This window comes from Ylistrum balloti, unplaced genomic scaffold, assembly GCF_031769215.1.
Source record: "Ylistrum balloti isolate Yb309-2 unplaced genomic scaffold, AGI_CSIRO_Ybal_v1 Utg370672, whole genome shotgun sequence".
Classification (NCBI taxonomy): Eukaryota; Metazoa; Mollusca; class Bivalvia; order Pectinida; family Pectinidae; genus Ylistrum; species Ylistrum balloti.
This window is the reverse complement of record NW_026782406.1, coordinates 265,442-292,816: the sequence shown is the minus strand read 5'-3', so window position 1 is coordinate 292,816 and position 27,375 is coordinate 265,442. Positions and strand designations below refer to the sequence as shown.

Below are 27,375 nucleotides of genomic sequence, written 5' to 3'. Positions count from 1 at the left end.
TATATATACTGTCCTACTTGTCCAGGGATAAATACGGTATATATACTGTGCTACTTGTCCAGGGATAAATACGGTATATATACTGTGCTACTTGTCCAGGGACAAATACGGTATATATACTGTGCTACTTGTCCAGGGACAAATACGGTATATATACTGTGCTACTTGTCCAGGGACAAATACGGTATATATACTGTGCTACTTGTCCAGGGACAAATACGGTATATATACTGTGCTACTTGTCCAGGGACAAATACGGTATATATACTGTGCTACTTGTCCAGGGACAAATACGGTATATATACTGTGCTACTTGTCCAGGGACAAATACGGTATATATACTGTGCTACTTGTCCAGGGACAAATACGGTATATATACTGTGATACTTGTCCAGGGATAAATACGGTATATATACTGTGCTACTTGTCCAGGGATAAATACGGTATATATACTGTGCGACTTGTCCAGGGACAAATACGGTATATATACTGTGCTACTTGTCCAGGGACAAATACGGTATATATACTGTGCTACTTGTCCAGGGACAAATACGGTATATATACTGTGCTACTTGTCCAGGGACAAATACGGTATATATACTGTGCTACTTGTCCAGGGACAAATACGGTATATATACTGTGCGACTTGTCCAGGGACAAATACGGTATATATACTGTGCGACTTGTCCAGGGACAAATACGGTATATATACTGTGCGACTTGTCCAGGGACAAATACGGTATATATACTGTGCGACTTGTCCAGGGACAAATACGGTATATATACTGTGCGACTTGTCCAGGGACAAATACGGTATATATACTGTGCGACTTGTCCAGGGACAAATACGGTATATATACTGTGCTACTTGTCCAGGGACAAATACGGTATATATACTGTGCGACTTGTCCAGGGACAAATACGGTATATATACTGTGCTACTTGTCCAGGGACAAATACGGTATATATACTGTGCGACTTGTCCAGGGACAAATACGGTATATATACTGTGCGACTTGTCCAGGGACAAATACGGTATATATACTGTGCGACTTGTCCAGGGACAAATACGGTATATATACTGTGCTACTTGTCCAGGGACAAATACGGTATATATACTGTGCTACTTGTCCAGGGACAAATACGGTATATATACTGTGCTACTTGTCCAGGGACAAATACGGTATATATACTGTGCTACTTGTCCAGGGACAAATACGGTATATATACTGTGCTACTTGTCCAGGGACAAATACGGTATATATACTGTGCTACTTGTCCAGGGACAAATACGGTATATATACTGTGCGACTTGTCCAGGGATAAATACGGTATATATACTGTACTACTTGTCCAGGGATAAATACGGTATATATACTGTACTACTTGTCCAGGGATAAATACGGTATATATACTGTACTACTTGTCCAGGGATAAATACGGTATATATACTGTACTACTTGTCCAGGGATAAATACGGTATATATACTGTACTACTTGTCCAGGGATAAATACGGTATATATACTGTACTACTTGTCCAGGGATAAATACGGTATATATACTGTACTACTTGTCCAGGGATAAATACGGTATATATACTGTACTACTTGTCCAGGGATAAATACGGTATATATACTGTACTACTTGTCCAGGGATAAATACGGTATATATACTGTACTACTTGTCCAGGGCAAATTCCTACTTCATTAAGTACTAATCTTGATTTTCCACATTATAAGATTTATAAATGAAACATATACATATCTACGGAGCCCGTTAACTGACATGCTCCATACTTATTTTATTTCGTTAAACGAAATAAAATATTATTTCGATAAAACGAATTATTATTTCGAAGAAACGAAATAATATTTCGAAAAAACGAATCATATTTCGAAAAAACGAATTATATTTCGAAAAAACGAAATAATATTTCGTTTAAACGAATTATTATTTCGAAAAAAACGAAATAATGTTTCGAAAAAACGAAATTAAATAAGTATGGAGCATGTCAGTTAACGGGCTCCGTACATATCACAACGTTTTGAGTGGGACTTATAATATTGTGTTATACTTCCCTAATTGTGCCTACTTTTGATGAAATTTCTTTCTCATATCAGTAACACCGTACACCAGTATTATCGACGATAAAGAGATAAGATATGTGCCGGTATTTGTTTTTCGCCCTCTCCCCTTTATAATTACAAATTAAAACAAAACACGATCAAAAATAATCTGGTAGTAATTCATTATCGAATCTTTGATTGTGACGTAACACATCCTGGGTTATAGAGTGTGGTACATACAATGATAAGTTTAATAAAACTTCTGGTTTCTCTCCTGTGTATATAGTATATATACCGTGTCGGGATGTTTTCTCCACGACTCAGTACACATAGATGTCATCCCACATCTCCACTCTCCTACATACACAGTAATTTATTGCACCTGTACACAGCCGACGACTTACCTGAGTTTTCTCAATGACTTTAAGGGCTTACAATAACACTGCTGTTTGATTGGTTAAAATTGTGACCGATGTCAGTTCGTCACACAGGTGTATAGTAAAACGTACATGTATATATATGCCGACACGTCTCCGGAGTCGCTGAGGTCAAGGTCATCAGTCGTACCCACGCCAAGGCAGCAAGGAACCCCGAGGTAAGTCGATATTAGCTTGAAAATATGACAAGAATCGCTCTATCGTATTTTGATGATTTAGAGCTTGAGTGTAGATCCACGTGAGAACGTGTTATTTTATCTATGAAACAAAAATGGTTGAAGCAGTCGTGAAAATGTTAAAACGATCGATTTAGTCACCTGGAAATTTCAAGGTGAGTGAGGATCAACGGCGATTGCTCAATACCTGGCCGGCATGGTCAGCTCAGGGAGCTCGGGGTGTTGTTGTGTAAGATTACTGATAGACAGAACATCATTATAATTTGTAATAGTTGTGTAATTAGTATTAAATTGTTTTTTGTATGTTTTCCCATACATTATCGCGATAACCTTGGTACCAGGGCTAGGATGATGGGACTAGATGGGGTCGATACTCGAACGCTTTTATTCCAGTAGCATATACATGTACGGCCGAAAGTCTTATCTGTCCAAGTCCGCCGTGTGTGTCTACCATTGTGTTTGTGTTTTAGACAGCTGTACATTACACCTACACATACATAGACAGATGTGAAACGCACGTGCATTCAATTAAGGTCACATGAAGGTACACGGGCAGGAATAGTAAGAATATATTATACCTATATCAGAGATGTGTTATATACATCTCGGTCTGTATAAAGCAGGAAACCTCACTGCTAGAGTAAAACCAATTACACATCATTGTTTCCCTGTAGGAATAGTAGTGAGCAGGGACCAGCGAAAGTGTTGGTGGTGTGGTTGGGGGGGGGGGGGGGAGATTATATTTTATACACCTGTCAACAACTGTATTGTTTGAATTAGAGAGCGAGCTAGTGTCAGAACATCGACATTGGTTAACCCCTATATAGGAGACCAACATTCCAAGCTTTTATATAGAATTAAGTTAACCATACGTATGTACGTTTCTCCTGAAAAGATATAAAATGGTGGCAGTACAGACCAACAATGAAAACACCTAGAAGTTAGTGAAGAAGTGATCGACACTGTAATTCGATGACACTTTAGTGTCAAACAGGAACAAAAGAACGTTTTCACAGAGGTTTTACACATTACCTGTTTGTGAGCATTTGAGTGCAAACACAGCACGGTTTATCGGCAGGAATAAAAGCGCTGACACTTATGCAGGCGTCTGGCCTTTGGCATAAATATGTCATATTTTGAGTACATGAGTTAACACAGTGACGTAATCCGTCAAGTACCAAACTAACTTTAATACACGTATGTATTGTTTGTCCCTAGCGATATACAACCACCAGACAAAAAAGTCCTACACAATCGCTACCAGAGTTGTCATTCCTTGCTATCATAGATTCTGTTTCTCTGTCTCCCGCTTCCCCGACGATTATAAAAATTGCAAGCTGGCACCTATTAAACATAAATAAGTTATATGAATTATTTCGCATACATTATTCAATACTTACTACTGTAGGGCAATAGTTATAAAAACCAGATGACATTCATAATTCAATGAATGTCATGGCCAAATAACAAACGTAATGATTTTATGACGCCATATTTTTAACGCTTGATACTATTCAGCCTTCCTGAGATCACTTTGGTTTTTTTTAGATAAATAAACTCTAGTTGATTGTTTTATATTTATTGTGTTGATTTCTACACATTAATGGGATTATTCGTCTTGGGTTTAATTAAAGTATTACAGTGCTGGCAATCCCCAGATCAGATTTATCGCTACAGACATTGATTTTCTCTCGTGTAATATTCGTGTTCCAGCATTAATCAGTGACATCAACATCTTCCCTGGGACCTATTCGTGTAGGTGATGTGTATACGACACGGCTTAGTCAGAAATGCAGAACGCGGCACGTGCCATGTGACAAATAAATAATATATAGCCATAAGATGGCTGCTGTCTGATGATGATTACCGTCTGTGATAGCAACATCAGCGGTACCACCTAGCAGTTATCATCACTTCTGAGGCGGCAGGATACTTCATTGTACCAGTGTCGCCACGGAGACTTCGATGTATTACAGGCATACTGTTTACTCAATTCAATATTGGCGGAGTTAAAAGTTTGCTTCCGATTCAAACATTTGACTTCGTTAAAAAAAACTACGATTATATATTTTGTATCGCACGTGGTTGATTACTGAGTGTGTAATTCCGTTAACCGCCAAGATATATGGGGTATCTTTGAAGTAGTCAATGGCTACATTATCGAACCTAATGCAGAAGGTATGTCATAAGCGGTGAGAACACATGAATTGACTTCCTAGAAAATGTTTCACCCTACTGCAACAAACCTCCCCTCCTCCCTCCACAAAAATATAGACCTGAACATTACACCCGAGTCTGACCTACCATTATCCTCAATAGAAAGGTTTCTTGTTAGAAACTGGTACTGGTGGAAGGGTATATTGTATACTAGTACACATTCAGTATGTATATATCTACACTATCTGCTGCTGACACAGAAAATGGAACTCTCTTCTGTTAGAGATTAAAAACACAGTGCCGTATTTTTTAACCCGGTGATCATATTTTATGGATTGAATCAATCCAAAATAGTTGCCTTGAAGTGGTTGTATTTCTTTGAGGTTGAAAGGTTGTCGGCTAAGGGTACTGTTTAATTCGACTGTTACTTTTAACTATCCCAATGCTTGTAGTCAGACCTCTCGTTAAATGTACCTAGCGCTCACTTGAGTCTACTACATGTCCTGTGGCAAACAAATTATCATTACAAATGGACACGCGATCTTATCTATGAATGGTTCAGGGATTATCTAACAATACGTCAAGATTTTTTTACCCTGGGGTCTTAACACGGACTTAATCCACAGAACTACACCGAATTGTTTAAGAATGTACCGTGTTGGCCCAGGGGTAAATACACTACAAGATCAAAGACGGCCACATTGATCCTAACGTAGTACTGGTCTATTGTTCTGGGTTGTCAACTTTTGTGTACGGCTGGTCAGAGAATATTGGTGTCAGTGGAACACTGATATAATATTTAATTAATCCTTTGTGTTATGTATTAATTGCAATCAGATTAAAAAACGGTTTGATATTAATAGTGATTTTGATAAGTTAGTTTTCCAATTACAATGTACATAGTGCTACGCTTTGCCTCGTCCTTATATTTTTGTAATTGTAGAAGTTTAAGTTATGGGCGAGAAAATCTGGGCTGTTTATAATCATAACGACAATATATGATTACTCCTCTATATCAGCTTCTTTTATAGCATAAGTAAAATATGTTTTAATACATCTCGGACATGTGTTGCCATGTTTATCCATATACCAATCGGACGTAACATAAGTATGAAAGCCCAGCCATACTACTGAAGCTGTTGTGTTTCCGAGATCGCTGAGAAATGGACCGACCTGTTGATATAAATCATAGAACATCGTCATGGTGGCAAAAACATGTTGATTGTGTCCATTGGCAAGATAATTCACCCCTATCGCTTTAGGCCGCATGCGACGGGTCTTCAGTATGTTGTTCATCGAGTTAACCATAAGTTACTACAAGCAGACCCCGCCTGATCCCGATCTCGGTTATTGTCATGGTGATACATCCAGCAATCCAGCAATTTTATGTAACGTCAAAGTTGAAGGACTACATCCGGTCGTTATCTTGTCTCCTTGACGACGTGAGAGATAGCGCGCGCACACACATATGTAGATAACCATTCATAGTTGTATCATATTGTATGTCGGGCTAGTAATAGTCTTTCTGCTGTACTCAGACTGCATCAACATATTTGTTAATAATGTGAAAAGTAACCTTTCCCTCGGTTATTATATTAAATTTCTGTCAAGAGATTTGATGTTTTACAATGTATGCCTTTACTTGATACTGTTACTCCAACCACTTGTTACCTGGACAACTTTTCTACTACGAAAACTTCTTACAAAGTGGCGCGGCAGTCACTGGCGGCTGTCTACACTTGGAGGGGACTAATTAATTCCTGAGCGTTCGAACGCATTAAAACGCGGCTGACAATGCATACTTATTGAAATAATGATAGACTGCGGTATCGTCACTCGTGCTGTTGTCCCATCAGAAACAACACAGTATAATATAGTCATATAACAAAGGTTAGCTGATTATAGTACTCGTTCTCTGACGTCACAGAACGTGCTACTGTTTCAAAACTGGTTTGGACGCTAGTTTATAGTATGCTTTAATTGTCGCCTTTATTTCTTTATCCTTAAAAATGTACTGAAATGGAGAGATTTCGTATTACGCTTGTGTGACAGAATATATCTGTATATAGATATGCTCTCTTACTCATGAAACCATCAAATATCCTGGGTTTTTTTCCCACTGGTGACGTCACACATTGGTATATCCAATAAAGAATCATCACATTTACGTCACATTAGAAACACATCCCGACTGAGAACCTCTACCAATTAAGTTCCACTACACTACAGTGTTATTACACGTGTGGACACACTAGTCTTTATGGTGTTTGTAACACGAGACATATTTTATTTTCATATTTTGTGACGTCATGCAATAGACCCCTGTAGAGAGGTTGACTCGGAGTGAATCTCGACTGTGTCCGATATTTTATGTAGATTCACTTGAACGACGGACACCGTCCAATCTACAATACCGACTTATGACATAAACCACGTCCATCGTGTGTACTTATTTCTGTATAAAATGTTTTAACCATTGTTCAATTTTGTCTTGGAAGTCTTTAAACTGTTTAAATTTACTGAAACCAATTGCTGACGGGTATATTTCTTTAGCGGCGTTTTCCTCGGTCCAGATTGATTAATACTGTAACAGCATGGACGCTAGACGTGAATCGTCCGACGTCCCGACCTTTAGATATAGGCCCCTACAGAAAATCTATATCATCTATTACATGGATGTATTGGGATTTTAGGGGAGAATTTAGTATAAATAGCTGGACTGGATTCGGATGGAAACAGGGAAAATTCGGCGATTTACGAGACATTCGAAGAGGAGGGTAAAGACACAGACGGTAATTTTGTTAGATGAAGATAAAGCCACAGACGATAGTTTTGCGGCAAGTGGATAAAGCCACAGGTGATAGTTTTGTGGCGAGTGGGTAAAGCCACAGACGATAGTTTTGCGGCAAGTGGATAAAGCCACAGATGATAGTTTTGTGGCGAGTGGGTAAAGCCACAGACGATAGTTTTGTGGCAAGTGGGTAAAGCCACAGACGATAGTTTTGTGGCAAGTGGGTAAAGCCACAGACGATAGTTTTGTGACAAGAAGATAAAGCCACAGACGATAGTTTTGTGACAGGAAGATAAAGCCACAGACGATATTGACGAAACGGAAGGAAAAGCGACACAAGAATTAAGTCCGAGCAGCAGGACGTTATTTTGAAACGCCAGCCCGAATTTTTATAGATACGAAATGACTTTGTGTGAAAATTATGTTCAATGTTTGAACGTTGTCGGCAACCTATGGTATTAGCGATGGTTACCGGCGACAACCGTTGAAAAGTGTGGTCGATATTTTTTAGAAAAGTTGTCAACACTGAAAAGTGTGGTCGACTTTTGAGAAGTGTGGTTTATTTCCACCACTGTATGGGGGTAAAGAACACGTAAACAAAGATTTGTATTGTCGGATGAGATGAAGGGGGAGGGGGGAGGGGCGGCCGGGCGGAGACGGGACTTTGGTCAATGACTATCAATACTTACTATAAGAATGCTGCTTTCTGAAGAGTTTGATTTTACCTCCACAGACTCTTGACGGAACAGTGCCATCGATAACATGGAGATGATGCCACTAGCACTACTGGTCGTAGTGGCCTTAGCCGCCACATCACAAGGTAAGTAGCATGACTTTACTGTATAAAAGTCCCTACATCCCATCTGTAAATCAGACATCTACAAAGTTCCTGTATCCTAGCTGTAATCAGAATTTACTACTAAAGTTCCTGTATCCTAGTTGTAATCAGAATTTACAACTAAAGTTACTGTATCCTAGTTGTAATCAGAATTTACTACTAAAGTTCCTATATCCTAGTTGTAATCAGAATTTACTACTAAAGTTCCTATATCCTAGTTGTAATCAGAATTTACTACTAAAATTCCTGTATCCTAGCTGTAATCAGAATTTACTACTAAAGTTCCTATATCCTAGTTGTAATCAGAATTTACTACTAAAGTTCCTGTATCCTAGTTGTAATCAGAATTTACTACTAAAGTTCCTGTATCCTAGCTGTAATCAGAATTTACTACTAAAGTTCCTGTATCCTAGTTGTAATCAGAATTTACTACTTAAGTTCCTGTATCCTAGTTGTAATCAGAATTTACTACTAAAGTTACTGTATCCTAGTTGTAATCAGAATTTACTACTAAAGTTCCTGTATCCTAGCTGTAATCAGAATTTACTACTAAAGTTCCTGTATCCTAGTTGTAATCAGAATTTACTACTTAAGTTCCTGTATCCTAGTTGTAATCAGAATTTACTACTAAAGTTACTGTATCCTAGTTGTAATCAGAATTTACTACTAAAGTTCCTGTATCCTAGCTGTAATCAGAATTTACTACTTAAGTTCCTGTATCCTAGTTGTAACCAGAATTTACAACTAAAGTTCCTGTATCCTAGTTGTAATCAGAATTTACTACTAAAGTTCCTGTATCCTAGCTGTAAATCAGACATCACTACAAACTTCCTGTATCCTAGTTGTAATCAGAATTTACAACTAAAGTTCCTGTATCCTAGCTGTAATCATAATTTACTACTAAAGTTCCTATATCCTAGTTGTAATAAGAATTTACTACTAAAGTTCCTGTATCCTAGTTGTAATCAGAATTTACTACTAAAGTTCCTATATCCTAGTTGTAATCAGAATTTACTACTAAAGTTCCTATATCCTAGTTGTAATCAGAATTTACTACTAAAGTTCCTGTATCCTAGCTGTAATTAGACATCACTACAAAGTTCCTGTATCCTAGCTGTAATCAGAATTTACTACTTAAGTTCCTGTAACCTAGCTGTAATCAGAATTTACTACTAAAGTTCCTGTATTCCAGCACTAAATCAGACCTTTTACTAAAGCTTGTGTGGGAAAAAAATGTTCAAACTTCAGAAGTTCATGGAAATTTGAACCTGCTGTTGTTTAGCTCAATCCAGATAAAGGGAAACATTTGATATAACTGGAACATTATCTTACAATCAGTAACTGTACCTGATAGATGGGAAGTTGTAGACAGGATAGACATGATATCCATGTAGTCCTTATTTCTACCATTCAGTATCCTATCTGTTGGTTGACTTCCTCTTACACCCAGTTTGTGTGTCTGGAGAGAATCATCCAACTTTTCAACCACACTTTAAAGTTATATTTTCATTATGACTCCTCTCTTTTTCCCTTAGGCGCTCAAGTTACTCAAGTGAATCTAGACGAACAGGGCTGTGGTACTTCGCACACAATAGAAGGAGCCGGAAAGGTCAATGTCTCGACCCAGGGTTCAGTCCCTCTGGGAGAGGGGTGTGTCGTTACCTTTAAATCCAGCAGCACCAACAATGTATGTGACATGGATCTTGTGACATGTGTGAATGTGGAGTCGCTTAAATCCATGTGTTACGTCGAGGCTGAATTTTATTCTAGTCACGGTAACCGCAGCTTGGTAAGTTTGGTGTGATAACGCTTTAAATTGCAGGTTGATGAAAATCTTAACATTATGTACCCCAGATGTCATATTGACTTGACCTCTGTCTGTGCATAGTGCTGGAAGCGATGTTTATATACTTATGTTATTGATGTTCTTTGACATCTGAAAACTATTACATGTATTGAGGGATGAGGCAAGTGCAACCCCAACCCCCCCATCCCCCATCTTGATTTTGACAGTCTATCTATGAATTTTGATTTTCCTCGGTCCATCCTCCTAGGCTTCAAAATTTAGGCTCTTAGTATAACTGTCAATCCTAGAAGGATGAAACAGCTGTATGATGTAGCATCACTGTCAAGTCCTAGAAGGACGAAACAGCTGTATGATGTAGTATCACTGTCAAGTCCTAGAAGGGTGAAACAGCTGTATGATGTAACATCACTGTCAAGTCCTAGAAGGACGAAACAGCTGTATGATGTAGCATCACTGTCAAGTCCTAGAAGGTTGAAACAGCTGTCTGATGTAGCATCACTGTCAAGTCCTAGAAGGTTGAAACAGCTGTATGATGTAGCATCACTGTCAAGTCCTAGAAGGACGAAACAGCTGTATGATGTAGCATCACTGTCAAGTCCTAGAAGGTTGAAACAGCTGTATGATGTAGCATCACTGACATGTCCTAGAAGGATGAAACAGCTGTATGATGTAGCATCACTGTCAAGTCCTAGAAGGTTGAAACAGCTGTATAATGTAGCATCACTGTCAAGTCCTAGAAGGATGAAACAGCTGTATGATTAAATTCATTATTTGACTCCTCTGTATTTAACTCTGTACTGTTATGTACTTGCCTGTCTTTGAACAGTCTTTTTTCTAATTGCTTTATAGTTACCGAACGCCTCAATATTATTGGCAGAAGTGCAAGCTATCTACCTCACCCTTCGATATATTCAAAGAAACAAAGTAATGAGAGCTGTTATCCATTCAGACTCTCTTTCTGTTCTACAAAGTCTTAGCAATAGAAATATCGAAAATGTCTTCATTTGTAATACCTTAATACTATATCATGAACTTGCCTTTAACTTTCATATTGCCTTTTCCTGGGTTCCTGGTCACATGGGAATACCAAGCAATGTAAAAGGCAGATCGTGCCGCAAAGGAAGCTTTATCACTACCACCTGTTGTTTTTAAAATTCATTTTACCGATTTTAAACCATTAATTAAACAAATTTTAATAGCTCAGTGGCAGGAGGAATGGAATACCTATACCAAAAACAAATTGCACTCCGTTAAACCTGTTATCAGTGAATAGTCTCCAGGCTATAGAGACAGCCACCGAGACGAAGTTGTCCTTGACCGTCTTCGGATGGGTCATACATACCTTACACATCATATATGTTGAAATGCGAAGATAATCCTTGGTGCATAGGATGTGATGAGCCATTCACCGTTAAACATGTTTTATTAGACTGCATTGACCTTCTGTCTACCTGAGAATGTTTTTATCATAACATTACATGTCTAAAATCTCTTTTTGAAACTGTTGAGATTTGTAAAATCCTACATTACCTGAAAGATGTTGGTCTATATAATAGACTATGACATGGCATTTTAATCTTTTGGGTTAACATATCCATTTAATATTTTTAACATTTATCTTTTACCTTTCGGTTTGATGTTTTTTCCTTTGGGATCGCTGTATGTTTTACCGTTTGATGGCCCTAATGACATTTTATGTGTTGACGGGCCTGAAGAATGTCATGATAATAATTGCTTTATAGATACTTTGATATTGTAGTTACCAGACAAGTCTACATTATAAACCAGAATTGTGATACTTCGCATCGGTCATAAAGGCATGCAAGAACAATTAGTAGCTTAGAAATCTTTGTGAAAGAATTGAATTTTCTACATTTTCTACCTTAGCCCATCATGTGATTGATGGGATATTGAAGTCGCCTACGTCTGTGGTCCGTCCTTCCGTCCATAAACAATTTTCGTTATCGCTATTTCTAGATGGATCTTTCTAAAATTTCATATGTAGCTTTCTGGTGGTCCTTGTTTGTGCCTGTTTGATTTTTGGACTGACCAGAAAAATAAGATGGCTAACAGACGGCCATTTTGGATTCAGACTCCGAAAGTTTATCGCTATTTCTTGAGAACCACAGCATAGATTTTTCTAAACATTGCATTTGTATGCTTCCCTTGATCCCTAACTTTGCCTGTTTGATTCTGGGGCTGATTAGAAAAAAAATTGCCAACAGGCGGCCATCTTGGATTTTGATTTAGAAAATTTGTTATCGCTTCTTGTTGAGAAATAATGCATAGATGTTTCTCAGATTTCATGTATAGGTTCATCTTTGCCCCATGTTGTCCCTGTTTGAGTTTGGGACTGATCATAAAATCATAATGGCCGACAGGCAGCCATCTTGGATTTCACCTGTTAAAGAATGGTATCCCTATTTCTGCTGAATGGATCTAACTCACATTTCATATGTATGTTCCCTTTGGTCTCTACTTGTGCCTGTTTGATTTTGGGGCTGATCAGAAAAAACAAAAAGGCTTCAAGGCAACCATCTTGGATTTGGCAAATAAAGATAGTCATCACTATTTCTGCAAAGGAATGCTCAAATGTCTTATCATTAAGAGCAAAAACAGAGAAGGGAAATGAGGGAAAAGATTAAACTTTCAAAGAGCAAATAAAGATAGAATATTGTCTCTTGTTTTTTCCTGTGGGACTCGCTCAAATTTCAAGAACCCACTATTGTTATATCTCTTGGTATTGGGACTCATCAAAATTTTGGAGTTGATGTTTTGGCCTTAATAATCCTACAAAAGATTACTAATAATCTTACGCTTAAATTCTTCTCAGTATGATAGAAAGGAAGTTTACATCATCGGTATGATTGTTTTAATCTTGTTTACAGAAACTGGACTGTACTAGACTTAAAAAGCCAATGGGTCATTGGTGTGTGAATGGCTCTGACCCACTGACCCTTCGCCTGTCCAAAAATAACCAGGGAAAGCCATACAGCAATTATGAACTTGTTGCCTCGGTAACAACAGATTGTATATCCTACAAACCAGACACAACGCGTCCGGCCTTCTATGGAAAAGGAGAGGAGGAAAGTGAGTATTGTTACACTTCATTTACTGTTATCTTAATGCAGATGAGTTTTGTTTTTTTATTCTTGTACTGTTACAAGAAATATACCAGGTGTCAACAAGTAATATACCAGGTGTCAACAAGTAATATACCAGATGTCAACAAGTAATATACCAGGTGTCAACAAGTAATATACCAGGTGTCACTGTTTTCGTATGAGCTGCAAAGCAAGAAAATGCATTGCCTTCGGGAAAAGTTGGTACGAATGGGCATTGGTAATTGCTATTACAAAAAACAGTTTTAATGAAAACCGATGACAAATAGTAATATCTTTATCTTTTGGTTAGTCTTTGATGTTTTACAAATAATTTTGGAACTAAATTTCCAGACGTTGGTTAAGATATATTTGTAATTGAGTAATTGATTTCTGAACGCATTGACCGACAATTTACCTTACTTTGTCAAGTTTGTAAACAATTGACTTGTTCGTAATGTTGAATTGTGTCTATGTGACAAACACAAAGCCTTTAATGTGGCAAAGGATATCATTAATGAACGAATGAAAAAAAAATATTACATTAGTCAGTGCTTGTTGCTATGAAACAAAACTACACATTTTCAATACTCTACAATGTTGTATTGCCCTGCTCCTGATTGGTGTTTTATTGGGTTGAGCGAGTAGAATCACAAAATGAACAGGAAACGAAGAGTGGTATTATCCCCAGAGCTGGGATTTAGCTACATACAGATATAACGGGAGTTAATCTTATACGTGTAAAAAAGTTTGAGCATCCAAACAGACATGTACCTCGATCTACCAGATAATAAGCCATTATATTGATGTTAAACGCTATGAGTTATTATGGAAGTTGAAGCCTGTAAAATATGATACAATTTTTACCGATGGATAACTTTATTACTGTAAGAGTAAGAGAAAAGATAGAGAATTTCAAACCAACCTCAAATTTTCATCGAGATCAGTTGAACTATGTTGTAATTGTAACCGACGCACGGACGGATGGAATTTAATATCATCCATATTACAAATTGAAAAAATATAATAAAACCAAAAGTGAGTTAAGTTGTACTTATACATTAACAGATCAATAAAGCACAACATCGTCTGATTTTGGGTGGAATTTGTGGGTGGAATTGACCAGACTTGTGATATTTGGCAATTTCAAACGACATTTGTTATTGGGATGAACTTTTAAGACCAGTTGTTATACAACTGTACTGTTCTTAAGACATAATGACATTTCTTTAATTTTTCAGCAGCCTGTCATTTCTATCTATCTATAATGTCACATACTCAGATTGTTGACTTTCTGTTTTCAGTCACCTTTATCGATGTGGAGGAGGCTGTCCACAACACTCGAGTTATTGGAATCGTTGTTGGGGTGTGTTTGGCCTGCATGTTCCTGGTAGCTCTTCTCATCACCTACTTCTACTACAAAAACAAGGCCTACACCGGTGTACCACAGGATTAAGTCTCCCGGTTACCATCATTCATTGTCGTGTGTATCACTTAGATGCAGTTTGCTATATGAATGGTGAGATTTGTCACCACATGATTTCCAGATTTTGCACGTGTCTAGAATATATGTAACATACGCATCATTTGAAAGACGTGACTGCACCGGAAAAAATGAGTAAACAATGAGAAAAACAAAACAAAAAATGAATAAATATCCATGTTTAAAAAAAAAAAAAAAAAAAATATGGTCCTGGAATGCATGTTAGTACATGTGAAAGTGTCAAGGTTGTCGGTGATGCCGACAGGCAGTGTGCTTGTCTACCAATTTATGTGTTAAGAGAGAGAAAATTTATGCATTTAAATCTATGCCAATTCGTCCTACAGATACATGCAACCGAAAAATATCCACCCTTATGTTGTGTGTCCTTTACAGAATGGTTAAAAACCAACCGCAATATTTTGTTTACTTATTGCAAAATTTATGTAATGTATAGTATGTGTTTTTGATATGTTGATTCTCTGTGAGCTCAGGATGAACGATTTAATGTTTTAGATTGGTACCTGGATCTGTATAGATTTTGAAGTTATAGCATCAAAGATAAAGAAACGTTGATGTTTTTTTTTTTTTATTTCACTTGCACTTGTCTTCTGTAAATATGTGTCTTGTATATGTACAATTGAGTTTGACAGTGTCAACAGAAACATATGGTGTCATAAATACAACTGACAGTTTCAAGGGCATTTGATATTGACTAGAAGACCTTTGACATTGCCATGTATACATATATTTGACAATGTCCAGAAGGTCTTTTGACACTTGCCTTATATATATTTGACAGTGTCACTAATATGTTTGACATTGCCCAGAATATCTACAACATTTGTCATACCTATATTTGACATTGTCACTAACACATATGACATTGCCCAGAATATCTTTGGCATTTGTCATACATATATTTTGACTATGTCTTAATTGTTTACAATTATGATTAATTTTTTCAGTTTAAAAAATTATACATTTTAAAGTGTCATTAATATATTTGGAAATCTTGCAAATATTTTTGGGTGTCTAAATCAAAGATAATTATACTAATCACAAAATATAACATACTTAATTTCTACATCATTAAAATAAGTGAATGACAAAAGCATAATTTTATCAAAAAATTTTCAAAGTCACAAAACTATTTTGAAGAATAAGTCAAATATCGTTTCTGTGACATATAAATTATAAGGTAAATTTTGACATACTTAGATAGAAGTGATAATACTCCACCGTGGGAACCATGCTATAGTTGCTGGACCAATGTAAATATTCAAATCAAAAACACATATGTACGTATAGGACACCGTATTTTATGTTTATTATGTATAATGAAAAGTTCAATCTCGGAGCATACCGGCATTTATAATATTATATATGGTAATGTGTCGTATTTAGTGATGTAAGATATCTATTGAAGAACTCATTTTTAGTGTGTTTGACATGAAAAGATATGCACGTATGTTATAACATGGGCGCAAGAAGCATTTGTATTCGCATTGAAGTATATTAAAATGGATTCATTTACTTTTATTTTTATGACCCATAATCATAAATAATTTCTTTTTTTTTTCTTTTAATTAAAATATCTAAACTTACTGTAGATTATGAAAATCATAAAATGGTCATACCCAGCTTAAAGACATCGTCATATATTTAACAATCGACTACTGTCCTTGCAACAATAACAGAGGTCAGGGGTTAAAATTGACCAACCCAATTCATAGAAGCACACGAGAACAGGCTTCAAGTACTTTAACTACATTGAAGGAACCTTCTTGTAATGTCGCCAATCATTGTTTAAGGGGGGATAACCCAATTCGACTGTCGTTGTTTGCCATTCTTGACCGTTGCTATGGGAACATATTCATGAATGGGTTTCAGACATTTCCTGTTATGGTAGCGCAGCAGTTTGCCACATGTTTTCAGTACAATGTTGTGTTGACATTTGACCCCTAAATTTTATTAGCACATTCGGGACCTCGTGATGTTGTGTTGACATTTGACCCCTAAATTTTATTAGCACATTCGGGAGCTCGTGATGTTGTGTTGACACATTGATATAAGAATCTTCATTGATTAGACCTTTCTTAGTTGAATTGGAAATAAAAAAATATTTTTAAATTTTATATATTGTCTTGTGTTATTATTTAGAGAACATGATTAGCAATCATTTAACTAACTCCCACGAAGCCCTATATTTTTTTCCTGTAAAGAGGCGAATATAGATCATGAATATATATTCTATTCTGATCTTAACTCACACTTATGCACCAAAATGTGCTTGTGTACCAAGATAAAGAATGAAACTGCAAACTGTTCAATATGTGCATCTGTTGCAGAGGTAATGAACAGAAACTATGAAATATTGGAAATTTTCTTCAAGGGGCTTAACTCTAATATTAAAGTCTGCCTATAACAGTGTTATAGTTATGGGCAATGTATTAATAATGTTGACAACACCAAGAGAAAGGAAAACAAACCAAAAGTGACAAAATCCAAGACAGGTGTATGTAGGCCATTTTAATTTTTGTTATTTTTTTTATATCAGCCTCCAAATCCAACTGGAATAACTAGGAACCTATGGGAGCTTATACAAGTTTCAGAAATATCCTGCGAGTACTTCATGAAAGATCAATAATAAAATTCAGCTGTCAAAAAAAGATGGTGCTTGTCAGTGATGGTGCCTGTCTGCCGTTTTCGAATCCCTACAACTTGAGACATGAGGCGAAACCTATAAATAAAGTCTGAAAAATATCCCTCAAGAACTTTTCAGGAAATAGTGATAACAAAGGATTCTTTAGGGCAGACCACAGAACGAGGGCAAAGGTCAATTTGAACAGCCAGCCATCTGATGATTGTAGATGAACAAAACTATATTGTTATTTGCCATTGGCAACAACACACTAATTACTGATAAATCACACATAAAAACAAACACCTCTTTTGGTTTTTTTTAATCATTTTTTGTAATTCAAGGATTTCTTCTTTCTATATAAAAAATACAACATATGAAGAGATGGAATAAATTTAAACTTGTTTACGACAAAATCTTTGATGAGATCACTACAGAAAAATGATTTCCTGTTTCTGGTTGCATATCCAACAATAATGAAAGAAGTTAATTTAATCTAGACACTCGAAACATATTTTCAAGCTCAATTTAGCACAGTGTTTTTCTCCTGGTACATATGATTCAAATGGATGCATTATTTCCCAATTAAAACAGAGATAGTTGGTTATTCTCTTTTTTCCTTTGGTGCATCATTGAAATGTAGGAATACCAAACTGAATATAACCACTCCTGCCATCATAGAGAATGCACTGGCATAGTAAGGGAATGCTGAAGGGATAAACCTCTCATATTGGGTGTGTTCCAGTGGCCGCACAGAAACCTACAACACAAACAATGATGGCTCTTAACTGATATCTGCAAAATCAACTTTGCTTAACATATGTACATATACCTGGTTTGTTTCAGAGGCTGTAGAAAAACTTACAAAACAATGGCTATGCTAAATTGATATCTGGAAATTCACCTTTGCTGATACATATACCTGCTGTTTACAGTGAATGGTCCAAATTATCATTTTGATCCATTTCCAACAACACAAGATAAATTCCTAATTCACGGTTTGAAAAGAATCGTATCCATTAAATAAGAACATTTAATATTACCACATATCTGTGTGGTACTGTATCTACACACTTGTACTACTTACCTGTGTGGCACTGTATCTACACACTTGTACTACTTACCTGTGTGGCACTGTATCTACACACTTGTACTACTTACCTGTGTGGCACTGTATCTACACACTTGTACTACTTACCTGTGTGGCACTGTATCTACACACTTGTACTACTTACCTGTGTGGCACTGTATCTACACACTTGTACTACTTACCTGTGTGGCACTGTATCTACACACTTGTACTACTTACCTGTGTGGTACTGTATCTACACACTTGTACTACTTACCTGTGTGGCACTGTATCTACACACTTGTACTATTTACCTGTGTGGCACTGTATTTACACACTTGTACTACTTACTTGTGTGGTACTGTACAGGTGAGTGTATCCTATTCTGTTGTAATCGACACGGAACTGGTAAACACCATAAACATCTGGCAGTTTGAAGGTTACACCAAACACACCATCTTAAAACAAAAAGACATTTATATAGTGACACTATAGTACATCAAATACTCTACCCAATAGACAGATTCTGAAAAAGTAAATTCCAAAGTGCAACATCAAGTAAGGTTGCTATTGATAAAACAAAAGTTTTAGCACTTTGAAACAGCCTAAATCTAATTGACTTAAATGTGGAAAAAAATGAGTAGTTATCGTAAAATGCTTCCATCTAGATTTTTGTGGATTTTAATGAAGCACTCTGACTGACTTAAGAGTACTTTCATCTCAATTTTAATTTGGGGTTTGGTTGGCTGTTTTACACCTAGGTTTTAATAGTATATAAAAGGTTGATTCATTTTTCAATTTAGAATGAACCATAGCACATATTTCTTAAAATTTCAAAGTAACATATTGAAATATGGTTATGAAATGGATAGCAAAATATTCCCCCGTTACTCATGTTACTTACTCTTTCCTGTTAACAAGGTCCTCACAAAAGGGTCAATGCGTACAAACTCCAGCTGGACATCCTTACGATCAAATGGTTTCCATTGTCCTCCCTTCAGCTCTTCAATACCAATGGAGTACTCCTTTAACAGAAAACACATCAGGTATATAATTATGGAGGTCTAAAAACTTGCTGGTTTTTATCCTGTATCTAAAAGTATGGTCAAAATTTAAACAGAATCATTTATCACAGGATTTGTACAACCATGCAAACATTATTTTGTTGGAAAATTAAAGACTTGTTAATTCAAACTTCAAAAAACAACTAGTTTGAATGAGAAACTCCATATGATTTCATGTAAGTATATAAACATTTAGATCAAGTGACCAATGGCTATTTAGATGAAGATGTTTAAGATTAAGCCCTATTTGATTCTTGTGACCTTGAAAATGGGCAAGATCAACTGATCAACTGGCCATTTGAACATTTTGAAAGCTTTCATTCAAGTATTTAACATAGCCAATAGTTGTTACAATACTAAGACAACTAAACCTGGAAACGTCACAAAAGTTACATTACAATAAAATGATTTCTCTCACCACTTCCTCGTAAACTGTGTAGGCCACTGGTGGTGCGGACTCTCCCTTTTTGTTGTGTTTGACAGTTCCCACACGAAGGACACCCTTCTCTTTGAACACCCACTGGGCAAGGTTCATGGATAGCTGTTCATTGCCTGACTTCTCATATCTATCAAAGTAAAGGTATTTTTTCTTTGTCAGTTATGTCACATGTTTTTCACCCCTTTCACATAGAATTGATATCAACCACAAGATGTATTTTTAGTCAGGACCTGTTGTGGTGTATTGATAAATATTGCTGCCATAACAAAAAATAAACAAAATCAACAGAGTGAAACAACAAGGAACATTACCAGTTTAAATTCCCTAACCTTTTCACTGGCAGAAAATTTCAAAGCTGCTAAATTAAGTCCTGATTATCTCCCTTGATGTGGATCTTACCTTTTGTTGGTAATTGCATGATGTACTGGAGAAGTGAAGAATTCATCACTGAAGAAGTCCAGAGATCCAACAAACATAACACGAGCATTATTCCTAGCCTGTAGACCAGCCACCAGCAATGTGCTACTTCCCACCGCATGAGGGTACTACACATGAAGATAAGTAGGGACTTAAACAAAATCTATTGAGGAATTGATCTATAAAGGGAGATATTTTAGGTGAAACTAAAGTGCAAAATTGAAATAATACTCTCAAGGAGTTCATGAGCTATCTTGTACACACTTTTCTTTTTGGACAATGGTCGAGGATGACTTTAGCATTGACAGATGATCATTAAAATCAAACTAAGTGTTGATGTTGGTGGGGTGATGCTATGTTGAGAATATGAATTAAATTTTTTCAATGGTTCATGAGCTATCTCTGTACACAATATAACCATCAACAGACAAACAATGTGATAAAAATATACCCCCTAACCTAAGTGGGTGGTATAGACAAATGTGACAGTATATTTTGTGGAAATTGCTTTTCAAAAGCATTAATAGAATATATTTCATTAAATAAACTGACACAATTTGCAACAAATAAAGTTTTAACCAGATCTAGTGATACCGTAACATGATCAACATGATTTCCCAACAATTTTTTCGCAAAACAATCACAAACAATAACTCAGAAAGAATTCAAAACAATCAATAATAGTCCATAGCCTTTTCTTCTAATTATTCTTCAAATGTCATGTCATTTTATACATATTCAAGGAGTCACCTTTAAAACTAGGCACTTAAGAGAATCGTTCTGTTGTGTACCCAATTGTTAGGTATCTGTTTTCTTATATATTTCTCGAATTAGAATAATTATAGACTGATTCAACAAGTTTTGTCAGATGATGTTTGTAAAATACTTACATCTTCGATCTTGTTGTCAGGGTTGAAGGAGTAGGCAGTGGAAGATGCATGCAAGACATTTAACACCAGGGGGTTCTCCGGGTCAGCAATCATTCTAAAAATAGGGCAGGTTTGTCATGTGAAATAATTGATATTTTTTTACCTGCTAAAGTTATTTTGCTGATTTTAACAAAAGTACATGTTAATCAAATGTCCTGTGTCTAGGGATGTTAGATAATTACATAGAAATCTGATCAGTCTCTGAAATGGAACACTATTAAAATGTGAAAAGTCTAAGATCAACTGAAAAAAAAAATGAAAATTTCAAAACAAAATGATGTTTTTGAGAATGAGTATAATGGCTAACTTTAGTTCCAATGATATATACCGTTTTGTAATGTACCAATTTGTTTTGTTTTCCTGTATAAGGATACTTAAAAAGTTCTTCAAATATTCAGTCAATTTTAACAAAGCTCTAAAAAATATTGTTTAAATCCTTCAGCAAAGACATGGTTAACTGTGCAATCACATCCCTAAAGTACTAGAAATTATCCAAAAAGATAATTCAATAGTATTTACTTTTGTAATTTATGGCGTCAATAAACAACCTGATGCACTCAGTCTTAAAAAGGTGAATTTTTTGCATTTGTATATATTTGTATGATACATATCATAATAGGTATGTTTATTGTGCACTATGTCTAACCCAGTTTCAGGTAGCTGTACATATCAAATATTACATTACTCACTTACCCTACACCTCTGAAGAGGAGAGGAGATGTGGCCTGAGTTCCCACAATCATAGGAGCATCTAACAGGTTTTTAGGATCTGCCACAATCAAGGTATGCTACAACAAAAGACGTCACATCTTCATCTAAACCTTTATCAAAATATTGAATAAAGTAATTCTTCAGAATAAAAAAAAAATTTTACACTCTCTTTTTGTTTTCTAAAAAAAATTAATAATGTACACGTCGTAGGCCCAAAATCAGACTTAATCAGTTGCTGCACATTTGTGTCTTCCGTAATTTTTCAAGATTTTCTTTAATCAAAATTCACAATATTCCTATCTTATAAGCTTTTAAGCTATAAAGTATTTCTCAGTGACAAGTTGGCGATGCATGCTTTAAATACCTTTCCCTGATCTTGAGCATCATAATTCAAATGATCAATGACAGAAGATTTTTCTTCATCAAACTCCAAACCACATTCTGTAGCCAGTTCTCTTAGCGGATCGCCTACAACACAAAGGGACACAAAAATTTATTTTATTTTCTATTAAAATTACATTCATTTAAAATTCTGCTTAGACATGAGAATGCTTGAGTTACAAAATATACGACTGGTAGATCAGCTTGGTTCACAGGCAAATCACTATTGTTTTTATACCACAAATTACATCAAGTATTTGGGAAATGTCAAAGACAAGTCAAGTAGATTACCAAGTTTCAGAATGTACAACATTGTATCAGTCACATTGTAATTAACCATGATAATTTCCAACTGATATCTCAACTTTCCAACTGACGTCAACAACATTGATTAATCAAAACATTTACAAATGCCAACCAAAATTCTAACAGATAGCTACATAGCACACTTGACATAGTGTTTGTTTACTTCAGGGTATCACTGGCATTTATTACCATTCTGTAATGTTTCCACGACAACTTACCAATGTTGGAGCTTCCAGCCACCAGAACATTTCCTCCGCCATCAATAAAGTTAGTTAGAGCTGCCACATCTACAGTTCCTCCAAATTCTGTGTCAATAAAGTGTTACTTATATATAGTGATCAACTTGTGATGCGATAAAAACATCAAACAGCAGAACATCTGGGTCACAATCAGTAAAATTATTTATGCATGATAAATGAAAATAAATATATATGTATTTTATATTTATATACATACCTTCAACTGATGGGGAAAAGATGATAAGATTATCATATAGAAACTCGCCAAACTTCACCAATGCCAAACCTCCATCGTCAGCTGTCTTGAAAGTCAGTTCAAATCCTTGATCTGTAAAGGATTGCATGTATAAAAATCAATTACATAGAAAACACTTCCATCATAGCATAAATTTATCATAACTCATGTCTACCTTTCAGTTACTTTAACCAGTTAAACAACTTCATAATCTGTCGGAATCGCTTTTTATTGCAGACCAGTACAGAAGCAAAAATGGCTAAAAAAAACGTTCATGTAGTGTTAATGTTCATTTTATTAGCTATGCTATTGATATAGGTCCACAAATATATCACAACTTAAATTTGAGTTCTTTTTTCAATGTCTGGCACCATTTACCAGCAATACACAAAATGAAAAAAAAATGAATAAACATTGTCCTTTCCTGTAAACTGTCAATCAAATTTTACCAGAAAAGACATTTTTACCTGACATGTCTGACAAATTCACAACAGTTGGAAACAACTGTTGCATCAATGGAATTCAATATCAATCTGATTAATCTAATTAATTAATTGGTCAGAATACAGATGAACAAGTTAGTCCTGCAGTCGAGTAACAGATGGAGCTTTGGGCTCAAATGGGTAACAATTTGAAACAAACTCATAGTACTTTTAAACATTTGCAATAAAAAATAGCATCACTTTTTTGACATGAACCAAAGAACTTTGTGTTTCTATTTCAAATAGGGACCTGTTCCCCAATTAAGTAACGCATTTACTACACAAGTGCATTTCCTACATCATGATGTCCAACATGCTAAATATGATGAGAACATTCTGATCCCACAATTATTGCCAACAGATATCAAATAAACTATTAATATACCAGACAAACATGAAATGGGTCGGCGAGGACCGAGCTAGCATGTCCCGGTCTGTAGACATCCCTCTGTGCGACTTTTGCGCAATACACTGCATACACAATAAATATGATCTTCGCAAAATGTTATCGACCTTCTGATGAGACAGTATGCCAACGTATTTTCCTGATATGACACAAGCAGTGAGCTGACATGTCATTTACAAGTACTACTACCGAACTAACCATGTTTGAGTGTGTTGACGTGGCGGTCGAAAACACCGGCAAGGTGCTCGGCGACCATATCAACATATAATCAAACAAAACCAAAGTTTACCTCTTAACGACTTGAAGAAGACTGAATGTGTTTCTCTGATGGACCAATTGTCTACCAATACCAACGTCCTCTTATTTGCATTCACGCTGCAGATAGCGGCAAGCAACACCAACCCGGCCAGTTTCATCATGGAGGCGGCCATTTTGTTATAATGTAGGGATATGATAAAAATAGTGCGAGGTATAAGAATTCCGAAAATTTTGTAGTTCATAAAAGTATTTTAGATCAATGTCAAGAATATTGGTGCATATATTTGATCATTTGCATAATTATGTCAAATATCTTGAAAAGCTATTGAAAAAAGGAAAGAGTAAATAGACCTATTTTACTTGCGGAGGAATGAGTAGATCCAGTCTTATTAACCAATAGAATACTGCCAGCATCATGTAAGGCAAAAACGATTCGACGCTCAGCAAGGACACACATATTAATTTTGATTATATTTTTTCCCCATATAAAAATGAAAAAACATGTTATGCATACAAACACAAGAAAATGTTATGTATAGGATAACTTTAATGATAAAACAGTGATTTTACGAATTTCCGTAAATGAACTTACTCATTACATAATATCTATATTTTGTAAAATAGCTTATTTCTACAGATATTTCTGTTTTTAAACGTAAGATAAATTCTGAAAGTGATTCTGTCTAATTAATGCAGATGCTGAGAGGATTGCTACCTCTGCCGAATAAAGCCGTTATGTGGCAAATTTATATGTACATTGTATTCCAACTATGGCAGCGCCAGTTGCAGGACAAATTATCAAGTTGTACAGGTCGCCTTTCTAGTCTTGGCTGATAGGAATTTCCCGTAAGACGTGCGGTAGAGTGTTCGGCTATATACCGAAGGGTAACTACTTTGAATCACAATGGTGGCAGGTTATTTTCACTTCTCCTTCCTATTATAGATTTGGTGCCGTTGACCACTCGAACGTAGAATCTATAGGAGATGAGATGTAATTCTGGAGGTATAGAACCCGAGTTGTTGTCTTTTCATGGTGTAGTATTGTCTTTCTTCACTCTCGTCAGACAACAGCTTACATTTCAAGACTCAGGACATTTATTCTCTATATATACAACTGGTTATATCTGTAGACGTAGTAAGTTAGAGGTGGACAGATCCAATAAGACACTCTGACAATTACTCATACATTTGTGTATTGTCTCGGGGATGACAACAATCTGACCACTTTTTTGTAAGGACAAACATTAGGGTCAGTAATACTTAGACATTCAGAGAGGGACCAGACTAGTGAAAGACTGTATGTCTGATGTCGAGACATTCAGCGAGGGATCAGACGAGTGAAAGACAGTATGTCTGATGTCGAGACATTCAGCGAGGGACCGGATAAATGAAAGACTGTATGTCTGATGTCGAGACATTCAGCGAGGGACCAGACAAGTGAAAGACTGTATGTCTGATGTCGAGACATTCAGAGAAGGATCAGACAAGTGAAAGACTCTATGTCTGATGTCGAGACATTCAGCGAGGGACCAGACAAGTGAAAGACTCTATGTCTGATGTCGAGACATTCAGCGAGGGACCAGACAAGTGAAAGGCCGTATGTCTGATGTCGAGACATTCAGAGAAGGATCAAACAAGTGAACGACTCTATGTGTGCTGTCGAGACATTCAGCGAGGGACCAGACAAGTGAAAGACTGTATGTCTGATGTCGAGACATTCAGAGAAGGATCAGACAAGTGAAAGACTCTATGTCTGATGTCGAGACATTCAGAGAGGGACCAGACTAGTGAAAGACTGTATGTCTGATGTCGAGACATTCAGCGAGGGATCAGACGAGTGAAAGACAGTATGTCTGATGTCGAGACATTCAGCGAGGGACCGGATAAGTGAAAGACTGTATGTCTGATGTCGAGACATTCAGCGAGGGACCAGACTAGTGAAAGGCTGTATGTGTGATGTCGTGACATTCAGAGAGGGACCAGACAAGTGGAAGACTGTATGTCTGATGTCGTGTCATTCAGAGAGGGATCGGACAAGTGAAAGACTCTATGTCTGATGTCGAGACATTCAGAGAGGGACCAGACTAGTGAAAGGCCGTATGTCTGATGTCGAGACATTCAGAGAAGGATCAGACAAGTGAACGACTCTATGTGTGCTGTCGAGACATTCAGCGAGGGACCAGACAAGTGAAAGACTGTATGTCTGATGTCGAGACATTCAGAGAAGGATCAGACAAGTGAAAGACTCTATGTCTGATGTCGAGACATTCAGCGAGGGACCAGACAAGTGAAAGACTGTATGTCTGATGTCGAGACATTCAGCGAGGGACCAGACAAGTGAAAGGCCGTATGTCTGATGTCGAGACATTCAGAGAAGGATCAAACAAGTGAACGACTCTATGTGTGCTGTCGAGACATTCAGCGAGGGACCAGACAAGTGAAAGACTGTATGTCTGATGTCGAGACATTCAGAGAAGGATCAGACAAGTGAAAGACTCTATGTCTGATGTCGAGACATTCAGAGAGGGACCAGACAAGTGAAAGACTCTATGTCTGATGTCGAGACATTCAGAGAAGGATCAGACAAGTGAAAGACTGTATGTCTGATGTCGAGACATTCAGAGAAGGATCAGACAAGTGAACGACTCTATGTGTGCTGTCGAGACATTCAGCGAGGGACCAGACAAGTGAAAGACTGTATGTCTGATGTCGAGACATTCAGAGAAGGATCAGACAAGTGAACGACTCTATGTCTGATGTCGAGACATTCAGCGAGGGACCAGACAAGTGAAAGACTCTATGTCTGATGTCGAGACATTCAGCGAGGGACCAGACAAGTGAAAGGCCGTATGTCTGATGTCGAGACATTCAGAGAAGGATCAGACAAGTGAACGACTCTATGTGTGCTGTCGAGACATTCAGCGAGGGACCAGACAAGTGA

General features: G+C 36.7%; 2 protein-coding genes across 3 annotated transcripts; one reads left to right on the top strand and one right to left on the bottom strand.

Moving 5' to 3' along the window:
- Nucleotides 1–2,480: 2,480 nt before the first annotated feature.
- Nucleotides 2,481–16,992, top strand: LOC132557458 (uncharacterized). Of its 2 annotated transcripts, none has more exons than XM_060221946.1 (5): nucleotides 2,481–2,662; nucleotides 8,362–8,448; nucleotides 10,002–10,255; nucleotides 13,162–13,363; nucleotides 14,679–16,992. In XM_060221946.1, the coding sequence occupies exons 2-5, from the start codon at nucleotides 8,391–8,393 to the stop codon at nucleotides 14,828–14,830; spliced, it is 666 nt and encodes a 221-aa protein (XP_060077929.1). In that variant the 5' UTR covers nucleotides 2,481–2,662; nucleotides 8,362–8,390; the 3' UTR covers nucleotides 14,831–16,992. The 2 variants fall into 2 exon arrangements, with proteins under 2 accessions (XP_060077929.1, XP_060077930.1); XM_060221947.1 differs by lacking the exon at nucleotides 2,481–2,662 and adding an exon at nucleotides 2,760–2,835.
- An 817-nt stretch (nucleotides 16,993–17,809) lies between these two features.
- On the bottom strand, nucleotides 17,810–24,607 carry LOC132557450 (dolichyl-diphosphooligosaccharide--protein glycosyltransferase 48 kDa subunit-like). The gene is made up of 11 exons (XM_060221935.1): nucleotides 24,466–24,607; nucleotides 23,271–23,381; nucleotides 23,033–23,119; nucleotides 22,492–22,595; nucleotides 22,110–22,204; nucleotides 21,378–21,471; nucleotides 20,470–20,615; nucleotides 20,050–20,197; nucleotides 19,472–19,592; nucleotides 18,919–19,025; nucleotides 17,810–18,258 (listed from the first exon to the last, which is right to left on the bottom strand). The coding sequence occupies exons 1-11, from the start codon at nucleotides 24,605–24,607 to the stop codon at nucleotides 18,103–18,105; spliced, it is 1,311 nt and encodes a 436-aa protein (XP_060077918.1). The 3' UTR covers nucleotides 17,810–18,102.
- Between the last annotated feature and the right edge of the window lie 2,768 nt (nucleotides 24,608–27,375).

Coding starts and splice junctions, on each gene's coding strand:
- LOC132557458 (XM_060221946.1), top strand. CDS start 8,391: ATGGAGATGATGCCACTAGCACTACTGGTCGTAGTGGCCTTAGCCGCC. Junction 8,449..10,001: donor CTTAGCCGCCACATCACAAG/GTAAGTAGCATG, acceptor TTTTTCCCTTAG/GCGCTCAAGTTACTCAAGTG. Junction 10,256..13,161: donor GTCACGGTAACCGCAGCTTG/GTAAGTTTGGTG, acceptor TCTTGTTTACAG/AAACTGGACTGTACTAGACT.
- LOC132557450 (XM_060221935.1), bottom strand. CDS start 24,607: ATGGCCGCCTCCATGATGAAACTGGCCGGGTTGGTGTTGCTTGCCGCT. Junction 22,596..23,032: donor GGCTGGAAGCTCCAACATTG/GTAAGTTGTCGT, acceptor TTTGTGTTGTAG/GCGATCCGCTAAGAGAACTG. Junction 19,593..20,049: donor ACACAGTTTACGAGGAAGTG/GTGAGAGAAATC, acceptor TTTCTGTTAAAG/GAGTACTCCATTGGTATTGA.